The sequence below is a fragment of the Otolemur garnettii genome, unplaced genomic scaffold, assembly GCF_000181295.1.
Source record: "Otolemur garnettii isolate 467f Iridium unplaced genomic scaffold, OtoGar3 scaffold00004, whole genome shotgun sequence".
NCBI lineage: Eukaryota > Metazoa > Chordata > Mammalia > Primates > Galagidae > Otolemur > Otolemur garnettii.
In genome coordinates, this window is record NW_003852399.1 from 29,357,492 (window position 1) to 29,377,240 (window position 19,749).

General features: G+C 37.2%; 1 protein-coding gene across 1 annotated transcript in view; it reads right to left on the minus strand.

The window, feature by feature from the left end:
* CPQ (carboxypeptidase Q) overlaps positions 1-19,749 on the minus strand; it is a 397,534-nt gene that overhangs the window by 188,606 nt on the left and 189,179 nt on the right. The window contains exon 4 of the mRNA XM_003782559.3: positions 14,106-14,217. Within this exon, the coding sequence (XP_003782607.1) occupies positions 14,106-14,217 (112 nt within the window). The remainder of the gene's footprint in view (positions 1-14,105; positions 14,218-19,749) is intronic.

Genomic DNA, 19,749 nt, shown 5'->3' on the forward strand with positions numbered 1-19,749 from the left:
TGCAATGCTATAAATTTCCCTCTTAGGACTGCCTTTGTGGTATCCCAGAGGTTCTGATAACTTGTGTCTTCATTATTGTTTTGTTCTAAAAATTTGGTAATTTCCTTCTTGATCTTGTCTCTGATCCACCTATCATTCAGCATATGGTCATTTAGCTTCCATGTTTTTGTATGAGACTGCAAATTCCTGTTGTTACTGAGTTCGACCTTTATTCCATGATGGTCGAGAAGATGCATGGAATAATTTCTGTTGTTTTAAATTACTGAGGTTAGACTTATGACCTAAGATGGGATCAATTTTGGAGTATGTTCCACACACTGATGAGAAAAATGTGTATTCAGTTTTGTTAGGATGAAAAGTTCTGTAGATGTCTGTTAGGTCAAAAAGTTGAATATTTAAATTTAAATCTAAAATTTCTTTGCTAAGCTTCTTATTGGAGGATCTGTCCAACATTGCCAAAAGAGTGTTAAAATCTCCAACTATGAAGGAGCTGGGAGAGATCAAGTTGCTCATGTTTGTTAGAGTATCTCTTATAAATTGAGATGCATTCTGGTTGGGTGCATAGATATTGATAATTGAGATTTGTCATATTGAGTATTACCTTTAACAAATATAAAGTGGCCATCCTTGTCTTTGCTTATTTTTGTTGGTTTAAATCCTATAGTATCTGAGAATAAAATTGCAACACCTGCTTTTTTTTGCTTTCTGTTTGCCTGGAATATAGATGACCATCCCTTCACCCTGAGTGTATATTTATCTTTTAAAGTAAGATGTGATTCTTGAATACAGCAGATGTCTAGTCTGAGTTTCTGTATCCAATCAGCCAATCTGTGCCTCTTTAGAGGACAATTTAAGGCATTCACATTGATTGAAATTATTGATAAGCCTGGTAAAATTTTGGGCATCGAGTTGCTCAAAAGTCCAGTAGACATTTTTAATCCTTTTGCCATTGTGGAATTTGGAATTTGATCAAAAGTTTGAGTGGGTTTACTTTTGTGGTGCACTGGTCATTATGGAGGATAGGTTTGAGAATTTCCTGGAGAGCTGGTTTATTTATGGCAAATTTCTTCAACATGTTAATGTTGTTAAAATTATTTAATTTCTCCATCATAGATGAAACTCAGTTTAGCTGGATACAGGATCCTGGGTTGGAAGTTATTTTGTTTTAGGAGATCAAAATTCAATGACCATCCTCTTCTGGCCTGAAAGGTTTCAGCCAAGAGATCTGCAGTCATCCTAATGCTCTTCCCCTTGTAGGTTATGGTTTTCTTACATCTGCCTGCTTTCAGAATTTTCTCCTTCATCTTAACTTTGATGAAGTTAATTATTATGTGCCTGGGGGATGTCTTGTTCAGGTTGAGTTGAATTTTCATTTCTTGATGATTAGTGACACTGAACATTTTTAAATATTTTTGTAGGCCATATCTCTATCTTCATTTGAAAAAATGAAGTTTTTGTCTCTAACCTAATTTTTGTTGGGAATATTTTTTTCTTTATGATTTGTTTGAGCTCCTTGTGGATTCTGGATGTTAGTTCTTTGTTAGATCTATAGTTTATGATTATTTTCTTCCATTCCTCATGTTATCTATTTACTCTGTTGATTATTTACCTTGCTGTGCAGAAGCTTCTTAATTTAACCAAATACCATTTATTTATTAGTATTTTTATTATTTCTATATTTGCCTATGGGGTCTTAGTCATAAATTCTTTGCCTAGGATGATGTTTAGAAGAATTTTTATGGTTTCATGCCTTATATTTAATTCTTTTATCAATCTTGAATTAGTTTTTTGTATGTGGTAAGAGATAGAAGTCCTGTTTCATTCTTCTACATCTGGTTTCCAGAACGATTTACTGAGTAAGACTTTCTTTTCCCAGTGTATATTGTCAAGGATCAACTGATGGTAGCATGAGTTTCATTACTGGATTCTGTATTTGGTTCCATTAGTCTATGTTTCCTTTCTAGTCTAATTTGAAGTTAGGCAATGTGATGCCTCCGGATTATTTTTTTTGCTTAGGCTGCTTTGGTATTTGAGGGTTTTTTTTGGTTTCAAAAGAAGTGTAGAATTATTTTTTCTAGGTATATGAAAGAAGATTCTGGTATTTTGATGGAAATTGTATTGAATCTGTAAATCACTTTGGGCACTATGGACATTTTACCTATGTTGATTCTGCCAGTCCATGAGCAAGGGATGTTTTTATATTTGTTTGTGTCATATGTGATTTCTTTCATCTTTGTTTCATAGTTCTCCTTGTTAAGATCGTTCATCTATGCGATTAGGTATATTCTTAGGTATTTTATTTTCTTTATAGTTATCATGAATGGTATTAAGTCCTTGATTTGACTCTCAACTCAACTGTGATTAGTATATAGAAATGCTACTGATTTGTGTACATTGATTTTGTAACCTGACACTGCTGAATTTATTTATCAATTTCAGGAGTCTTTCGGTGAAGTTGTTATAGTTTTCCAGATACAAGATAATATCATCAGTGAACAGGGATAGTTTGACACCCTCTTTCCTGATCTGGATGCTCCTTATTTCTTTTCTTTCCTGATTGCTCTGAGACTTCCAATACTATGCTGAATAGAAGAGATGATAATGGATACCACTGTCTTGTTCCCATTCTTTGAGGATATGCTTTCAACTTTTCCCCATTCTGTAAGATGTTGGGCATGGGTTTGTCATATATGTCTTTTATAACTTTGAGGCATATATCTTTTTTTTTTCTTTTTTTTGAGACAGAATCTCAAGCTGTCACCTTTGGTAGAGTGCTGTGGCATCATAGCTCACAGCAATCTCTAACTCTTGGGCCTAAGTGATTCTCTTGCCTCAGCCTCCCAAGTAGCTAGCACTATAGGCACCCACCATGATGCCCAGCTATTTTTTGGTTGTAGTTGTCATTGTTGTTTGGCAGGCCAGGGCTGGATTCGAACCCACCAGCTCCAGTGTATGTGGCTGGCGCCCTAGCTGCTGAGCTACAGGTGCTGAGCCAGCATGTTTCTTTTATGCCTAGTTTGTTGAAGGGTTTTATCATGAAAGGCTGATGGATATTATCAAATGCTTTTTTCTGCATGTATAAGCATCAATGTATTGGTAACTTTTGATTTCTTTTGAACTAGGGCTCTGAAAGAAATATTTAAAATTGTTAACATTTATGAGATGTTGGTGGAGGATATATCTGCAATTATTTTTCTGTGTTATTTTTTATTATTTGAAATATTTATTTAAAAAGGTGCAAAGAAAAAATTTAAAGAAAAACCTTAAGAAAAAGAAATAAGAGAATTTCTATTTTTACAAGTTGTGAGTTTATTAGCCTTGGGCCCTTCATCTATAAAAGAAATAATAGTAGTTTCCTACCTTCTGGATGCAATGAGAATCACGCATCTAGCATTCAGCTTAGGACTCAGAACAGTGTGTTCAAGTACACCAACTGCCCTTATTAGATCATCCTAAAACCAAGAATAGTCTCTTTTCATCTATCAAAGAAGACTTGGATAAGAAATATTATTCATCCCTTATACATCAATCAAAGAAGACTTGGATGAGAAATCTTCTTCAATCCTCCATTTAAGTCCTAAAGCAAAAGTATTCACTGCCAATTCTTTTTGAAAATATCATTTTACCTCTCATTTGCCTCAATTTTACTAAGTGGAAATATATAATGAGATGTTATACATTTTCACCTAGTAAAATAATGCTGCTGATATAAAATGCTGTAGGGCATTATTGAATTTTTTCCTTATTATAATCACTGTGAAGTTTGCCCTGTCTCTCTATGTCTCATATCACTGCTCTACCAAAGTGCTGCATTTGAGTTCCAGGCCAGTGAGACCATCAGCAGCAGCACCAGTTTTCTTTGACACTATGTGCCATGCATTTTCCATATTTGCAACTCTGATAAGTTTTTTTTTTTTGGTCAGTTTTTGCCAGGGCCAGGTTTAAACCTTCCACTTCTGGTATATGGGGCCAGCACCCTACTCCTTGAGCCACAAGCAGCCACCCTTGCAACTCTGATAGATTATACTTGATCCATAGAACAGCCTTGTAAACAAATTGTCATCTAGTGTACTGGTAAGGAATTGAGTCCCACACAAGTCCTGTGACCTGCCAGAGGTAATAATACAAGTCTTAGAGGGCTATTTTGTGGATCAAAGAGTATCTGGCAAAGTGACTGGCACATAAGAAATACTCAATAAATATCAGTTCTTTCCTCTTTTCTCCTAGATGTAGACTGTAAAAATGAAAATATACAACATGGAGTTCTCTTGGAAGATATTTTGCACTTTTACCAAAAACTTTTGCATTATGATAAGTTTAATTACAGTTTTTTGCAACAACACACTGTAAGGTTTCAGAAAGGTAATCCATTCAAATATTCTTCCGCTGAACTCATTTGTGACCAGAAATGACATTCAAATGACTTTCTATAAAATTATTCAACTATAAAAGATGAATTCATACTTTCTTCTTGCAGAAAAGGAATAATTCCAGTGTGAAGCACTTCATAAAATATTTCTTTGTTCTAAGATGCTGCCTGAAACAAGTGAATGTGGGGTGGCTAAATGGATCCACAGTCTATATTGACGAGAACAGAAATATAGCCTTTGAAACACTTCCTGAATTATATTTTCCCACACACATTAATCAAAGCAATAACTCAACAGTTTCAATTGCATTTTAAATATATTTCTTTTTAAAGATCCCATTATTATAGAAAGGAAAATAATACAAGCATCAGTGGTCATGGTCCTTGGTTTCTTACACATGATCATCTTCTGAGAATGCCTGAAAATTGTAAGACTTTGACTTCATTAAAAACAGAAAGATTTCTTGAGGAGTCAGTTACCAGGGTAAATTATAAACAGTAAGCACTAGATTTGATTTGTTTTCTCTGCCTTGATTTTTTTCCATTTCTCAAAGAACTTCCATTGTAGTAAATTGTGTTGCCCTCAACAGATATTTCCCATTTTTACTATTCTTTTCTTCAGGATTATTATAAATCTTTTTATGTACAGTGTTACTTAGGTTAATAACATTGACAAAGCGAAGGGGAGAGGAAAAAGTGATCTCTCCATCTTTCCACACTAGCAATGCCATTTTAAGTCTGCACTACATTTATGAAGCATCTACTAAGTGCTTCACTACAGCAATGAGGAGAGAATCGGCCACATATTAGCCTTCTATACACTCGTGGGCAGTGGCTATACTGAAGTGAAGGGTTGTGAACTTGGTTCATCAGAGCCACCTACTGTTCTTTCATCTTGGGGTCTTCTCCAGTATGGGAATGGCCCTGGTTGAGATGAACTGTGTGATGGGACACAGACATGAAGATCTGAGAGCTAAAAGTCCATTTTGGGATTAAACTCTCTGCTGGAACATCCACACCTATTGTTTGGGTCACTAGCATCTAATAACGTTGGTTACCTTTATTGATTGCTTAGTGGGGGCTGGGTAGCATCTATTTATTGTAAATAATCCTGTCAACTATGAAAGATAAATTGTTCCCATTGTAAAGAGGAGGAAACTGAGATATAAAGAGTTAATAATTTGTTCGGGATAATTCAGTTACTGAGTAGTACAGAAGGATTTGAACCTAAGATATTCTAACATGGAGGATATGCTTATTCTACCCACCATGCTCCCTCTCATTTATGTCAAAATTCTGGGTTATTTGAGGATTAAGGAAAGATGACTTAAAGGATTGAAAAGTCAGTGAGATCTTGGTCACACTGTATAGTCTGGAAATGCCAGTGTCAGGCAAGAACATGGGCTGAGCACTGGTTTGTCAATGATAATTATCTAACACAAGGAGAGCATGAGTAGGACCACAAATAAGTACTCTCATAATATATAACTCCTTTCAATATGTTCTTTAACCTCTCACACACCCAGTAGAAACTCTTTGTTCCTAGTGCTGACTTTGGAGAATGTTCATAGGAATAAAGGGATCTAAGAATAAATGAAACTCTTATGTTCCAGGATAATTTTTAAAACCTAGTTAACAATAAAGGTTCAATCAAGTGTTCAGAGTATATTTTCTTTTTCTTGTAGACCTCTGTTTTTAGGCAAGTTTACCAGAACAGAGTTCATTGGAAGTTGGGTAAACCACAGCTTTTGTAGATGCAGTGTTAGCATGCTGCAGAGAAGTGTGTAGGCGAAGAACCCTGCAGCCTGGAAACCCCATTACTTCCTCTTTGGTATATTTAGCATAGAGAGGTGGAAGCTGTCTCATCTACCACACGGCACATGCAATTTGCTTCATAACTCCAAAGCTGTGGTTTCCCAGGCTCAGTCCAGCTAGAATTTCCCGGCTCTACTTTTCTGTGTGTCCATTCTATTTATCACAGTACTTTAGGAGTGGAAACAAAAACCAGCCCACTACCCTTTACAAAGAAGCAATCCCATGAGTAAAATTTGCAGTGGCTCCTGCTGCCTATAGCATCAACTCCAAACTTTAGTTTTGCATCCTATGCCCTTCCCCAACTGACTCTCACCTTTCATTTATCTCATTTCCTACCAATCCTCAGTTGCTTATTGCTCTAGAGTTACAAAAACACCCTCCCTCCACTCCTCAGACTATGTACTTCGACAAGTTCTAATTTTGTTCTCTCTTCTCCCATTTCCTACCTTTTCAAGGCCTAACTCAAATTTCTCCTTCTATGTAAGTCATTTGCTGACTGATTGTGAGCTCCATGATGGAAGGAACTGTGTCCCGTTCATTTTAATTGCCTGACATGAAGTGGGCACTCAAAGGTTGTTATTGAAATAGGATATCCCCTGTAAGCCAAGCTGTGCAATACCATGATGATGCAGTTTTGGTGAAGTAGCCTAGGTTTTCTGGATAGCCCTCCCCTAGACGTGCATGCATTCCTCTCTTGGGTGGAAGGAAATCCACTGGGGTACTGAGGATATCATCATTAAGACTTCCCATGATCTTTCTTTTCTGGGATAAATAATAACCAATTTCTTAAGCTTCCACTGCCTTTACTACCACATTTCTTTACTTTCCAAGGCAAACAGGCCAAATCAAAGCATATGTGGGTAATGCACTAAGTTAAGCATTTTGTAGAGAAAAGGGGTCATGGGGTCCTTCCTGTCATAGTATTCACCTGCCACCACTCAAGACTCTCCAGCAGATGGGAAGGAATTTGTTATAAGGCTACATGCCACTGGGCCTGGTTCGCATGTACTAGTGGTATATTCTAACTAAATGATAAGATAATAACAGAAATATTCATGCAGGATATGGTTCTAAAATGATTGTGGAATCTCCCAGACCCCATCAAAACTAAAAGGTAGACCACATTCTTAGTGATCTGTTTTTAACAAATCTTACTTTATCTTACAGATATATTTAGCAAATCTACATATGATTTTTAACACATGCCAGTAGAAATGTGTATGTTAGCTGAATGATGTCTACCACATAAGGATACTTGAGTGTGTTAGTGAAACTTATAAATGTGTTCAAACTTCAGGAAAAGTTTTTAGCAATTCTTGGATTAAAAAAACAATGTTATCTGCCATGGATCTTATGGAAAAGCCAGATACTACATAACTTGTCACTAGAGGAAATAATAGATCTGAATAAAAAATAAGATCATCTTTAAAGCACATGAGAACCAGTCACAAATGGCCCATGACCAGAAACCTACTTTTAGAATAAAAACAAAAAAGAAAAGTAAAAAGGCACAAATAAATTCTTAAAGTTTCTAATTCTTCTATTATTTTAGATATTTGACTGACTTAGTGTAGTACAAAAAATCAAGACCAAAATTTTTAGGAAAAAGTAAACAACCATTTATACATTAAAATTTAAATTAATAAAAATGAAATTTAACATTGGAGGGAAATTCTTTGTGACTTATTAAAGCAAGTTAATTTCCTGAACAGTTTGATATGTAGATATATTATACTCTAAAAACATTAAGTACCAGTAATTTCATATCATATTTATTTTTTCTCTCTGAAAATAAAAACAGGGAATGAAATTTATTTTTAAAGCAATAACTTTCCCACAGCCATTACTTTTCCTTCTTATGTTCACAAAATAATTGTGGAGAAAGAACAACCAAAATCAGAGTGGGGAGAGTTCACGGAGAGTTGGAAGACAAAAATTCCATCTAGAAAGGAAAAAATCCTACTAAATTCATGTCTATTTGGGGCCATAGGAAAACATGGTAGAAGGAGTCCTTAGTATATTTTAAACATTTCCAATAATACTATATTCAGGTAGCGTAGATAAGAAGTTAGTTGTTGGGTAGGGTTTGCAGCTGGGTGGATACAAATTCTCTACTAAGAGAAATACAAGAATAGGTTCTACCAGGTCAATTACAGAACCATCATGTAGTTCTGCCTTGTTAATGTTCTAGTAACTGCAATCTAGAATGAAAATAAATCCAAGGTCATTCATGTTCAGTTTTAGAAGCACATCTGAGCAAATATTCTTGGATTGTTCTTCAATTCTGCTACTACCAAAGATCTCCAGGGCTGTGTGTGCTAAAGTACACTGTACCCATGGAAAACTCTCCCAGCAAATGGTTTTGATGAATAAAGCAATTACCAAGAGGGAGTTTCCCAAACTTACTTAACAATAAGAAAGTTTTCTGTCTTTCTGTGTAACATCTCTTGATATCCTGAGGATGCACATTCCTAGAAACAGATTGAGAATTCTGTTCCAGTAAAACAGTATTATGAAGTATTGGGTATGGAGTCAGGATGCCTAGATTTAAAATTTTCACATAATAGCACTGTGACCTTGTGTGGGGTACTTAGCTGTTTTCTGCTTCAGTTTCTTCATCTATAAAATGGACATAACAAGAGTTACCTGCTTCTTGGGTTATTGTCAGGAAGAAGAGAAAACACGTACTCGTGGAATACTTAACACAATGCTGACAGCATAATAATACGAGCATTTAGTAAATCTAGCTCTTAGTGCTTTTGTTATAACCGGAGGTATGGCTAAGTCTAAGGGAGGTCCTAAGTGAGATTTCCTTTCTGGGTTTGGACTTAGTTCCCAAGTGGCTTCAGGGCTCCAGCTGTCTCTGGCTCTACTCTTTTGGTCTCTGTTTCATTGGGTGTTATTCATTCTTTTCCCTCTGTTATCTGGAGTGGATTTCCCGGGGCTTTTTCAAGGCAGATCTGACCAGAACCTTCAAAAAGGAAACCCCCTTTCCAGACGGAACCCCACTTCTAAGAGGGAACGTGCTGTAGCTCGAGCTGCAGTGGGGCTTGCTTCAAAGCCTCAGTGTGCATTAGGCTGCATTCACTAGTGTATTCTGGGTCAGGAAGGCTTACCCTGCTGTGTTGTTTCTGTTAGCAGAGTGTTTATAATAATAGCAACACTGAGAATTTTTCTCTTATTTTATTTTTCCTGTCTTTTTTCTTCTTTTTTTGTGGGCAGGTTTTTAAGGGCTGTTTCTTGATTACTAAAGTAACACATAATGATTACACAAAAGTCTAACATTTTGTAAGTCCATGTGTATCAGGCAAAAAAGTGAGCATCTGCTGTGATTCCACTTTTCCCTCCCCTCACCATCCCAGAGCTGCTACTGTGAACAATTGTTTTCTCATTTTTAATGATGTGCAGAACTGGAAGCACTACACTCTGCTGGGAATTCTTTATTCTGCTCCTTTTGCTTCAGGAATGTCTATTTATCTGTAGAAAAGAAAGCTCAAATATCACCTTCGTGAAGCTGCCCTGACCCGGACAAGCCATGCCGGTTGCTCTCTTCACCAGGTGCCCAAAGTAATTTGTACATACTATGTTTAGAGAACTGACAACAACTTCATTGCAATTGCTGAGTTAAATGTCTCTCCTATTTCTAGGCTTTCAAAGGCCAAGTCTCCTCCCTAAGTGGTACAGGGCATTTGGTGCACAAATACGCACTGAATGTACAACAAATATTTGTTGACTGAATGAGTGTAAGAACATACAGATAACATATTTTTCTAAGAGATAGACTCTTAACCTCTTGAATAATCACAAGCACTATGTTCCCATACACATTTTTCTAGAAATGTTTCTTAAATATCTTGCATTTCAACAAAGAGATAATGCTGTTAGTTCTCATTTCTTTAATTTCTTTAGGCCTGCAAACTCAAAAATATAACTTTTCTAAAACTATAAAGTTAGAAGAATTTAAGGATAAAGGGTAGTTTATTTTTCAAATGCCAAATGATCATTTTGAAGCATAGTATCTCTGGCTATAGGCTTTGTGCCCTGCCACCAGAATATTCTAGGAAATGACATTTCCAATAAATAGTTTCAAGTCCAGTGAACCACAAACACAAAAAAGTATTCAATAGCACTTCACAGCAAATAGCCTTCTGTTGACAGTTATTCAGGAATGACTGATTATATTTACAAAGCACAGATACCGCCTTCATTAGATTAATTGAATATACTGTACGCTGATGGCACAGACAAGAGAGTGAATCTATAAGAGCAGTGAAAGAGGGAAACAAGGAGAAGATACCAGAAGGATGAATCTTAGAAAAATATCCCAAATATCAGAGAACCCCAGTGGACCAACACTTCACATTAACAAGCCCCACTGAGGGACTCTGGTCTGCATGCGGTATGACATATCACCCAAGGAACAGCATTTTTCCTGGAAAAAGAGATTGCCACAGAGCTTTCATATTTCATCAATTAAACTATTTGGGCTCAATGTAATTACATAATGTAATTATGAACCTATTTCTTGGTCTCAAGCCCAAGGCTCTATGTCTTGGTCAAGTATATTAGCAATTTTCATCTTGAACTCATACGTCACATACTGGACGCAGCTCTTCACATTAAAATACATAGACAATCTATAAATAGACATTCATAATCAATTTTAAGATAAAAGTGTAAGACTCCATGGGGGCAATCACAGGAAGTAAGATACAGGGTGGATACTGGGCATTCAACACGAGCAAGACAGGGAAGAAAGAAGGGACTGGGAGAAATCTAAAACCCCTAAAAATTTAGTATGAACGTGGAAAAAAGTGGAGGGGTTACCAGGTTTCCATCATACAAGAGAGAATGACTTAAATAGTAAAAGAAAGGTTATTTTAGCAATATGATAGCAGCTAGTCCTAGAGTTACGTTAATATAACTAATACATTAAGAGGTAAAGTAATCACTAATGGGGTATAACAAATTATTCTCTCTTATATAAAAAAATGATAATGTTGAGAGTTCTGCTTATTAAGTTTTAAAAGTTAATATTTATTAAGAACTTGGGTTGAGTCAGGCCCCTTTCTAAGTAAATCATGTAAACAGCTTATTCAATTTTTAAATTTAGGAATTATTTTAATACCTATTTTACATAGGAGAAAACTGAGGCAGAAAGAGGCAGTAACTCGCCCAAAGCCACATAGCTAGGAAGTTGCAGAACTGAGATTTGTTCCCAGGCAGTCTGGCTCTAGATTCCTGTGGTTTCTTTTTAACGGTATATTATGATGTTTCATAATACCACTAACAGGAAATATTACTCTTTATTTTAGAGTTTCATTCATATGTTTACATAGGTTGTCAGAAATCTTTTGGAGATTTAAGTCCTGAATTAAAGACACCGATCGCTGATCAAAAGGAACTGAAGTCAGTGTGTTTCAGAGCTGGAAAAGGATACTCAATTCACTTTGCATAGCACTTGACATTTTTCCATGCAATTTAATTCAACTCAAGTAACAGCAATTTAGGGTCCCATGCTGAGTACCAAGGAAGTAAGATTCAAAGCTTAGAGAAAATACAATTTCTCTTCTAATCTAGAACAAATAAAATACTTTGGAAACTTATAGTTGAATAGAGATGAGGAAAATGAAGCCCCGAGTACTTAAATGATTTGCTTGAACCCCCCAAATGGGTTTGTAGAACAGAGTGACCCAAAGTCCAATTCAGATGGATCTTGCTTTCCTTTTTACCATACCATTCCAATGGAGCTAGTGGAACACGGTGAAATAAAATGAACCTCCAAAATAAATATCTGTGCTCTATAAAGAGAAAAAAATGTGTTTGCCTTTGTCTACTTTGCTCTAGAAGCCTCTTCTTTCTAGAATTATGTGAGGGGGAATAAAAGGAGAGCAAGATAAGGGAAGATTTGTAAGGGAAAAGGAAGAGGAGAGAATTCTCAGAGGCTACCAGATCAGCTGTGAAGGAAAGTGTGTTGTTTGGTTTTATGTGTTGGACAATTTCTCTTTGAAACCTTACCCAGTCCTGTAAGTAGATGTTGAAACTATGTCTATATTGCTAACGATGCGCATAGGTATCTATGTAGGTTGCCAATTATAGTCCAGGGATTTTGAAAATAGAAGACATGATTAAAACCTCTCTGTGTTTCTACAGAGTGCTTTATAAAAGCACGGGAGGTGCTCAGGTATCTTTTCTGTCATACGTGGCAATGACGCTAAAAGTATAAGAATATGCAATTTAAGATTTCCAATTAGTCTAGTGTTTTTGTTTGTTTGTTTGTTTTGAGATAGAGTCTCACTCTGTTGCCCTGGGTAGAGAACCCTGGCACATAGCTCACCTCAAACTCTCTTGGGCTCGAGTAATCCTCCTGCCTCAGCCTCCCAAGTTGCTGAGGCTACAGGCACCTGCTCCTATGCCTAGCTAGTTTCTCTACTTTTAGTAGTGATGGGGGTCTCACTGTTTCTCAGCTAGTCTTGAACTCCTGAACTCAAGCAATCTACATGTCTCAGCCTCCCAGAGGGCTAGGATTACAGGTGTGAGCCCAGCCTGCTTTCTTTCTTCTCTTCCTTTCCCTTCCCTCCCTTTCCTTTCCCTTCCTTCCCCTTCTTTTCCCTCCCCTCCCCTCCCCTCCCCTCCCCTCCCATTCGGTTACTTAAAGATTTTTTGTTAGCTTATTTTAGTAGTTCTGAGGCAGTTGTTACCCCTGCCCTCTCCAGAGGATATTTGGTAATATCTGGACACACTTTTGGCTGTCACAACTTGGGGGAAGGTGGTAGGGGCAGTATAGCCAGGGATACTGTGAAACATCCTCCCATACATGGGACAGACCCCACAGCAAGGAATTACCTTGTCCAAAGTGTCAGTGGTGCCAAGGTTAAGAAACAATAGCCAACTGAGAAGTAAAAAAATGCATGACCACTTTTCCATTTCTCCCTTTTAAATTATAAGTAAGACATAAATCAAAATGTTACACTAAGGATTTGCTCCCAAACAAGACAATTTTCACAACTGACTTTTAAGATGATGAACAATTATTTAATGGGCCAATTTATCAGGATTAGAAGGACTTACTAAAAGCTGGAGAAAAAGAACGAATTTATACATATGTTCTTAAATAAGAAATAGAATGTTCCGATTTTTGCCACATCTGAAACCAGGTTATTCCACAATATGACACAAGACATTCTGCTGATGAGGCATTTGCAAACCACCACTGATCTGATTCAGATCTGAAGCACTGACCTCAGACTATTGCATTATTTCTTACCACTCTCAAGATCCATACCTTTTGGACCAGCACATAAGGAGGTAATGAATTTTTTTTGTTGTTTACAAACATGGTCATCAGAATTAGCTACCTTTACTATCAGCCCTTCCTTTAGATGCCTGTCCATTTTCTCCACGTTTAGGTTTAGCTAGGTCCAACTTTTCAGCCTGGGCTCCTCATGGTAGCTAGGAATCATTCTTTCAATCCTAGGTCACTCTTTTGGATTTGTATCATGAAAGATGACCAGCAACTTTGTCCATGATCTGAGTAGTCTGACAATAGCTAAAGTTGAACAAGGAAAAGGAAGCAGGAGGCACTGCTGGTTTATCTTTGCATTCGGTCATGTTTTCCTTGCATAGTCTCTAGCTGATGTGGTTACATTTGCTGAAGTTTTATTTGCTTGTTCATTTTTTCCAGTGGCTGATAATAATATTTGATGATTTGGATGTCTGGAGTATACCTCAGTAGAAATTTATTTATTTAAGGGGATAAGTTAGTTCTTTTCTGGGAATCAACTAACCAAAAAAAGTATAGATTTCAGGAGGATCTTTGAGCACACCATCATCATTAATCTGTTAAGTATTTTGTGTATTGAATTAAACATGTCACCACTAAGATCTTCACACATTGGTTAACAATTTTTTAAATATTTACCAAGATCTTTGATAAGTGAGAGTGCTTCCCATGATATAAAGGCTCCACCACCGTCATCCATGGCCCCCTGCCCAACGTCCCAGCTGTCCAGATGTCCACTGACCAGTACAATCTGGAACAAATAATAAAAAGAGAAAAAAATAAAATAAAGCTAAGTAACAATGATATCATACAAACATGAAACCTTTCTAGTTTCTTTCCTATTTTCACAGCTTAAAAGATATGTGTCATTACTAGTGGAAAGCTTGGTAGAGAGGCATTATGTAAAATGTCAAAGGTCATCCTAATTATAATAAAAAATCCTTCTTTTGTACCTTGTTAAATATAATTTTGAGTACTAAAGACATTCGCTTATTTCTAATAGATATTTGATAAATTTGTTATATGCTTTAAAACCTAAATGACATAAAAATGGAACCCTAAACATCACCCATGTTCTCAACTGTCCCAAATTCTAGAAGACACACAATAAACACATGTCGAATTCAAATGAAAAAATAAGAATGAAAATTTATTAAAAAATGATTTTTTGCCCTGTAAATTACTCTGGTGCTAGATAAATAAGTAGATGGATTTAAAAACTAGATCTCATTGAACAGAAGAACTTTTAAGAGAGATTTTCATTTACTTGTGTTAAATCTAGAAACTAAATTATAAAATTTTTTAAAACTATGGTGAAATAGTTTTAAATTATTTTGTCAGGAAGCATTAGTTAATTCTTTGTAAGAAAACATAAGAACTATTTCAAGAAAACTAAATTTTGTGGACACATTTCAAACAAGTTAAAAAGTAAGTAAAATAATGCTGGGTCAATAGAACAGCAATATGGAAAAAAATGTGCTTTCATCTCTACGTTATACAATATACAAATTTCAAGTCTGATGGATTATGGAACTAAATAAAGATTTTAAAGAAAAGCTTAAAAAAAGAGAAAAGCTTAGAACAGCTTTGATAATGGGGCTAGGGAAAGATTTCTTAAACTAGATGCAAAAAGCATAAAACATAAAAGAAAAACTAGTAAATTGGACTTTTTAAAAATTAGGACTATCCGGTCATCAAAAGACCCCATTAAGAGAGTGAAAAGGCAACCCACAGAGGGGAAGAAAATACTCACCATGCATATACACAATAAAGAACTCAGGTCCAGTTATAGAAAGAATTTCTATGAAACAGTAACAAAAGGGGTCAACCCCTAGAAAAATACCAAAAGACTTGAACAATCCCAAAGAAAGATATACACATTTCTCTGTGTGTTGCAGTCTACTCAGGTCCGTTATCATCAAGGAAATACAAATTGAACCACATTAAATACGTATACTCTAGAATAGCTAAGGAAAAGCACATAAGGAGGAATGTTTTTTGCTTGGAAAAAGACCGAAAATGCCAATTATCAGTGAAGAGGCAGAGTGATGGAAACTCCTGGAGGTTTGCTGGAGTGAGTGTTAAGTACACACAACCACTCTGAAAACAAATTAGAACATACATATACCTTATGACCCAGAAAGTTTTACTCCTAGCTGTGTATCCAACAAGAATGTAGTGTGTGTGTGTGTGTAGTTTAACCAAAAGAGATGTACTAGAATGTTCATAACAAAATATTCACGATACAGGGTGAAGCAGGATTGCTTGGGGTCAGGAGGCAACATAGCAAGACTACATATCTAAAAATAAATACGATTTTTAAAATAACAATATTCATGATAGTCTCCACCTTCCCTCAAATTGGACACTCTTCAAATGCCTGTTAACAGCAGAATAAATAAATTGCATGCATTCATCAGCGGACCACTGCCTAGCAGTAACAATGGAAAAATGAACAAACACAATACAGGATAAATTTGGATGAATCTCATAATGAAAAATGAAAGAAGCCAGATACAAAATAACACATTCTGTATAATTCTGTTTATACAAAGAATAAAAACAAGCAGAACAAGAGCGTGGGTACCCTTGTGAGGAGATTTAGTGACAGGAGGGAGGGGTGAGCTTCACGTTCTGTTTCCCAGTCTGGGCAGCAGTTAAACAGGTGTGTTAGGTTTGTGAAAATTTCACCTTGTTATCCACTTTAGGATCTGTGCACTTTCTCTGAGAATATTACACCTGAATCAAAAGTTTAAAAAGGCTAGGTCCATAATCCCAGCACTTTGGGAGGCCAAGGTTGGGAGGATCACTTGCCTGGAGGCCAGGAGTTCAAGACCAGCATGGGTAACACAGTGAGACCCCCATCTCTACTAAAAAATAATTAGCTAGACTATAAAACATTAGCTAGACATGGTGGTGCATGCCTGTAGTCCTAGCTAGCGGAGATGCTAAGGCAGGAGGATCGCTTGATTTTAGGAGTTCAAGGCTTCAGTGAGCTATGACTGCACCACTGATCTCTAGCCTGAGTGACACGAGCAAGACTCCAACTCAAAAACAAAAAAATGTAAAAAGTTTACCAGATTGATAGCTATGCATAGCATATAGTAAGCAACCAATGTTGAACCAATCTTCTTAATGGCTAAAACAAAAATTCCCCATGACCCTGGTAAAGCATGATTTGGGGTTTAAAATATCCGGGTGACTTGGCACTGGCTGATTAATGGAGCAGCTGCAAGACCTCCTGTTGACTTAAACACAGGCCCGGCCTCCTAGGACTTCACTGTAATCGCAAACAAGTGCAATGCCCCGAACGAACAAATGGCCATGTAATGAACCCAAATGGATTGTTTCTAAGGGGGGGAAAAACATCAACAAAGAATAAGGAACAAAACATGTTGCAACAGCAGGAACTTCTGATTCAGAGAGTGTTGTAATCCCATGTGGGACGAATAGCTCAATTAGTCAACATTCTCACAACCCTCAGAATGATTTTCCCAACAACATTCCTGTGGATTAAAAATGTCAGAATATGTTTGAATGAACTTTTCTTCAGATAATGCATGAGAGTAACTAAATCTTAGCACCTATTATTCTATTCTTCAAATTTCCTTCAGAATAATTAATGTCGTTTACGATCATACTTCTTTACATTTCTAAAAAATTCCTTTATTCTTCAATCTCAAAGTACTACTTAAACTAGTAGTTTAAGAACAGGACAAATGGTTTCATGATAGGAAACTAAATGTTATCCCAAAGGTAAGGTCTTTTGTGTAAAGCTATGAGAGAATCATAACATACTATTTGGATTATGAGAGCTTATCTTAGTATATATTTTTTTAAATCAGAAGAAAAAATTGGTGCCACAGCGAGATAGTAGTTATAATTTTAATATCTATTGATTTTATCCCAAGAATGGAAGAAAAAGTATCCAATGTACTCAGCCCTACTATGAAACTAATTTATAGCTTTCATAGGAAAGCTATAACCCAATTTTAGCCCAGGAATATGGGGAGAGGGGAGAGGGAGGGGAGGGGAGGGGGGAGGGCAGGTGATTGGTGGGATCACGCCTACGGTTCATCCTATAAGGGTACATGTGAATCTCTCTAATTGTAGAATATAAATGTCTTAAGACAATAACTAAGAAAAATACACGAAGGCTATGTTAACCAGTTGGATGAAAGTATTTCAAATTGTATACAGACACAGTACACTGTACCTCATGATAGTACACTGCTATGATTTAATAAAAAAAATTAGATAATGACAAAAAGCTACTTCCAATTCAGTAGCATTTTGAATGAAATAGAATTTTCCTAATCATAAGAGCTTCTGCATACACTTAGAAAATAGTAGTGCAGAGAGTAGTGCAAATAGTAGTGCAGAGGTCTCATCCAACATGGGATGCTAGCCAGCACAATTCATGCAGAAAAGCATACCAGTCGCGAGGTCACTGAGAATCTGCTGTGTGTCGGGGTCAGGTATAAATAAGCATTAATTAATTTAATAATAAAGCTAGATCTTATTTAAGCCAAACAAAAACAGACTACCCAGAGACATCGTAAACTCCAGTTCATGAACAATAATTACCTGATAAAAGACAGGAAAATGCACGGCCTCTTCACTGCCGCTGTTGCTAGATATGGACCCTTAGACCCAATGGGGACGTGGGTGCCCCCGAACACTAATGTACTGCACTAATCCATTCCTTTCCACCCTCTTTCTTTCCATCACCATCTCTTCCAAACACAGCATAGAGTAAAAAAAATTACAAAAACAACAGCCACACCCACAAGCCATAGCCACCAGAGCAAAACAACGAGGAAGACAGAATGGGAACTCTAGTTCTCTGAAATGTAGGGTTCATTATTTGTGAAGCACATATTAGCCCTGACCACCTTGGGAATGAGGGGCTTGGGAGTGGGGGGAGCGCCCACCACAGTTGGGCAGAAAATGGTCTGGATGAAAGTCTGCCGGGAGGAGGAATTAGACTGGCAGCATGATACCCACCTGCCCGCTAGCTGTGGATTGGGGAGAGGAGCAGGACAGAACTGAGAGTGCACAGGGAGCAGCCCCAGGCCAAGCCCTCACTTCTCCGTTACAGGCAGGATGAGGACAGAGTCCGAATAGGTTCACGTGATTATAAAATGAATCAGAACACAATCAAGATATGGCAGAAGGAGGGAGAGCAAGGGGCCGCAGAGGGAGTGCATTCTTACGAAAATGAGCTAATGCAAGACACTAGAGAAGATTTCAGGCTCTTTGGCATTCATTCCTGGTTTCCTTCATCAATTTGTTTCAGTTCCCACTAGGCACTAGAAACACAGAAATGACTGAAAAAAGCAGATAGTCTGCCTTAATGGCATCTACATTTTGGTGGAAGAGATGGAAAATAAATAAATAAACACAATATAATGTTAGTTTTAAGTGTGATAGAGAAAAATAAAGCAGAGAAAGGGAATAAAGAGTGGTGTTGGCAGGGAGAGGGTGGAAAATGAGGCTGTTTCAGGTAGAACTGTCAGGGAAGGTCTCTCCCTACAGAGCTGGTATTTGAGCAGATACCTGAATAATGACAGAAAGTGAGCCATGCAAAGTCTGGGAGCCAGCATTCTAAGCAGTGTGAAGACACCCGGAAAACTCCGGGTAGGCATGGGGTTGGCATGTCTGAAGACAGCCAGAAAGCTGGTGTTTCTCCAGGGGTCCTCAGACTTTTTAAACAGGGGGCCATTTCACTGTTCCTCAGACTGTTTGAGGGTCGGACTGAGGGCCCCAGGACAAGTCGGCTGCTAAGCAGGACAGGCAGTGGTGGGAAAAACACCCAGCAGGCTGGATAAATGTCTTAGGCGGGCTGCATATGGCCCGTGGGCCATAGTTTGAGGACACCTGTCTAGACTGAAGGCAGTAGTGAGGGAAAGTGGGCCTAGGGAGATCACTGGAGCAAGTAGAAACTTGTCGGCTGCAGCGAGGAATTGGATTGCGTTCTAAATGATGAGAAGCTACAAAGGAATTATAAGGTCCCATGTATATCTTTAAGAATCATTGCTAATGGGGAGGCAGCCTGAAGGATGAAAGGAAAACGGGCCAATTCATGGAAACTAATTCATCGAAAATCAGTTTGGGGGGGAAAATTAGTCTGTGTTCTCTTAAAATGTTGATATCTATCTCGAAAAAAAAATGTTGATATCTACAAAGGAATGCTATGCCCACACTAACAATAAGATAAAGCTGGGTCATCTATAAAATCCTAACTTTTCCTTTTTGGAATTTTATTTATTTATCCCCCCCA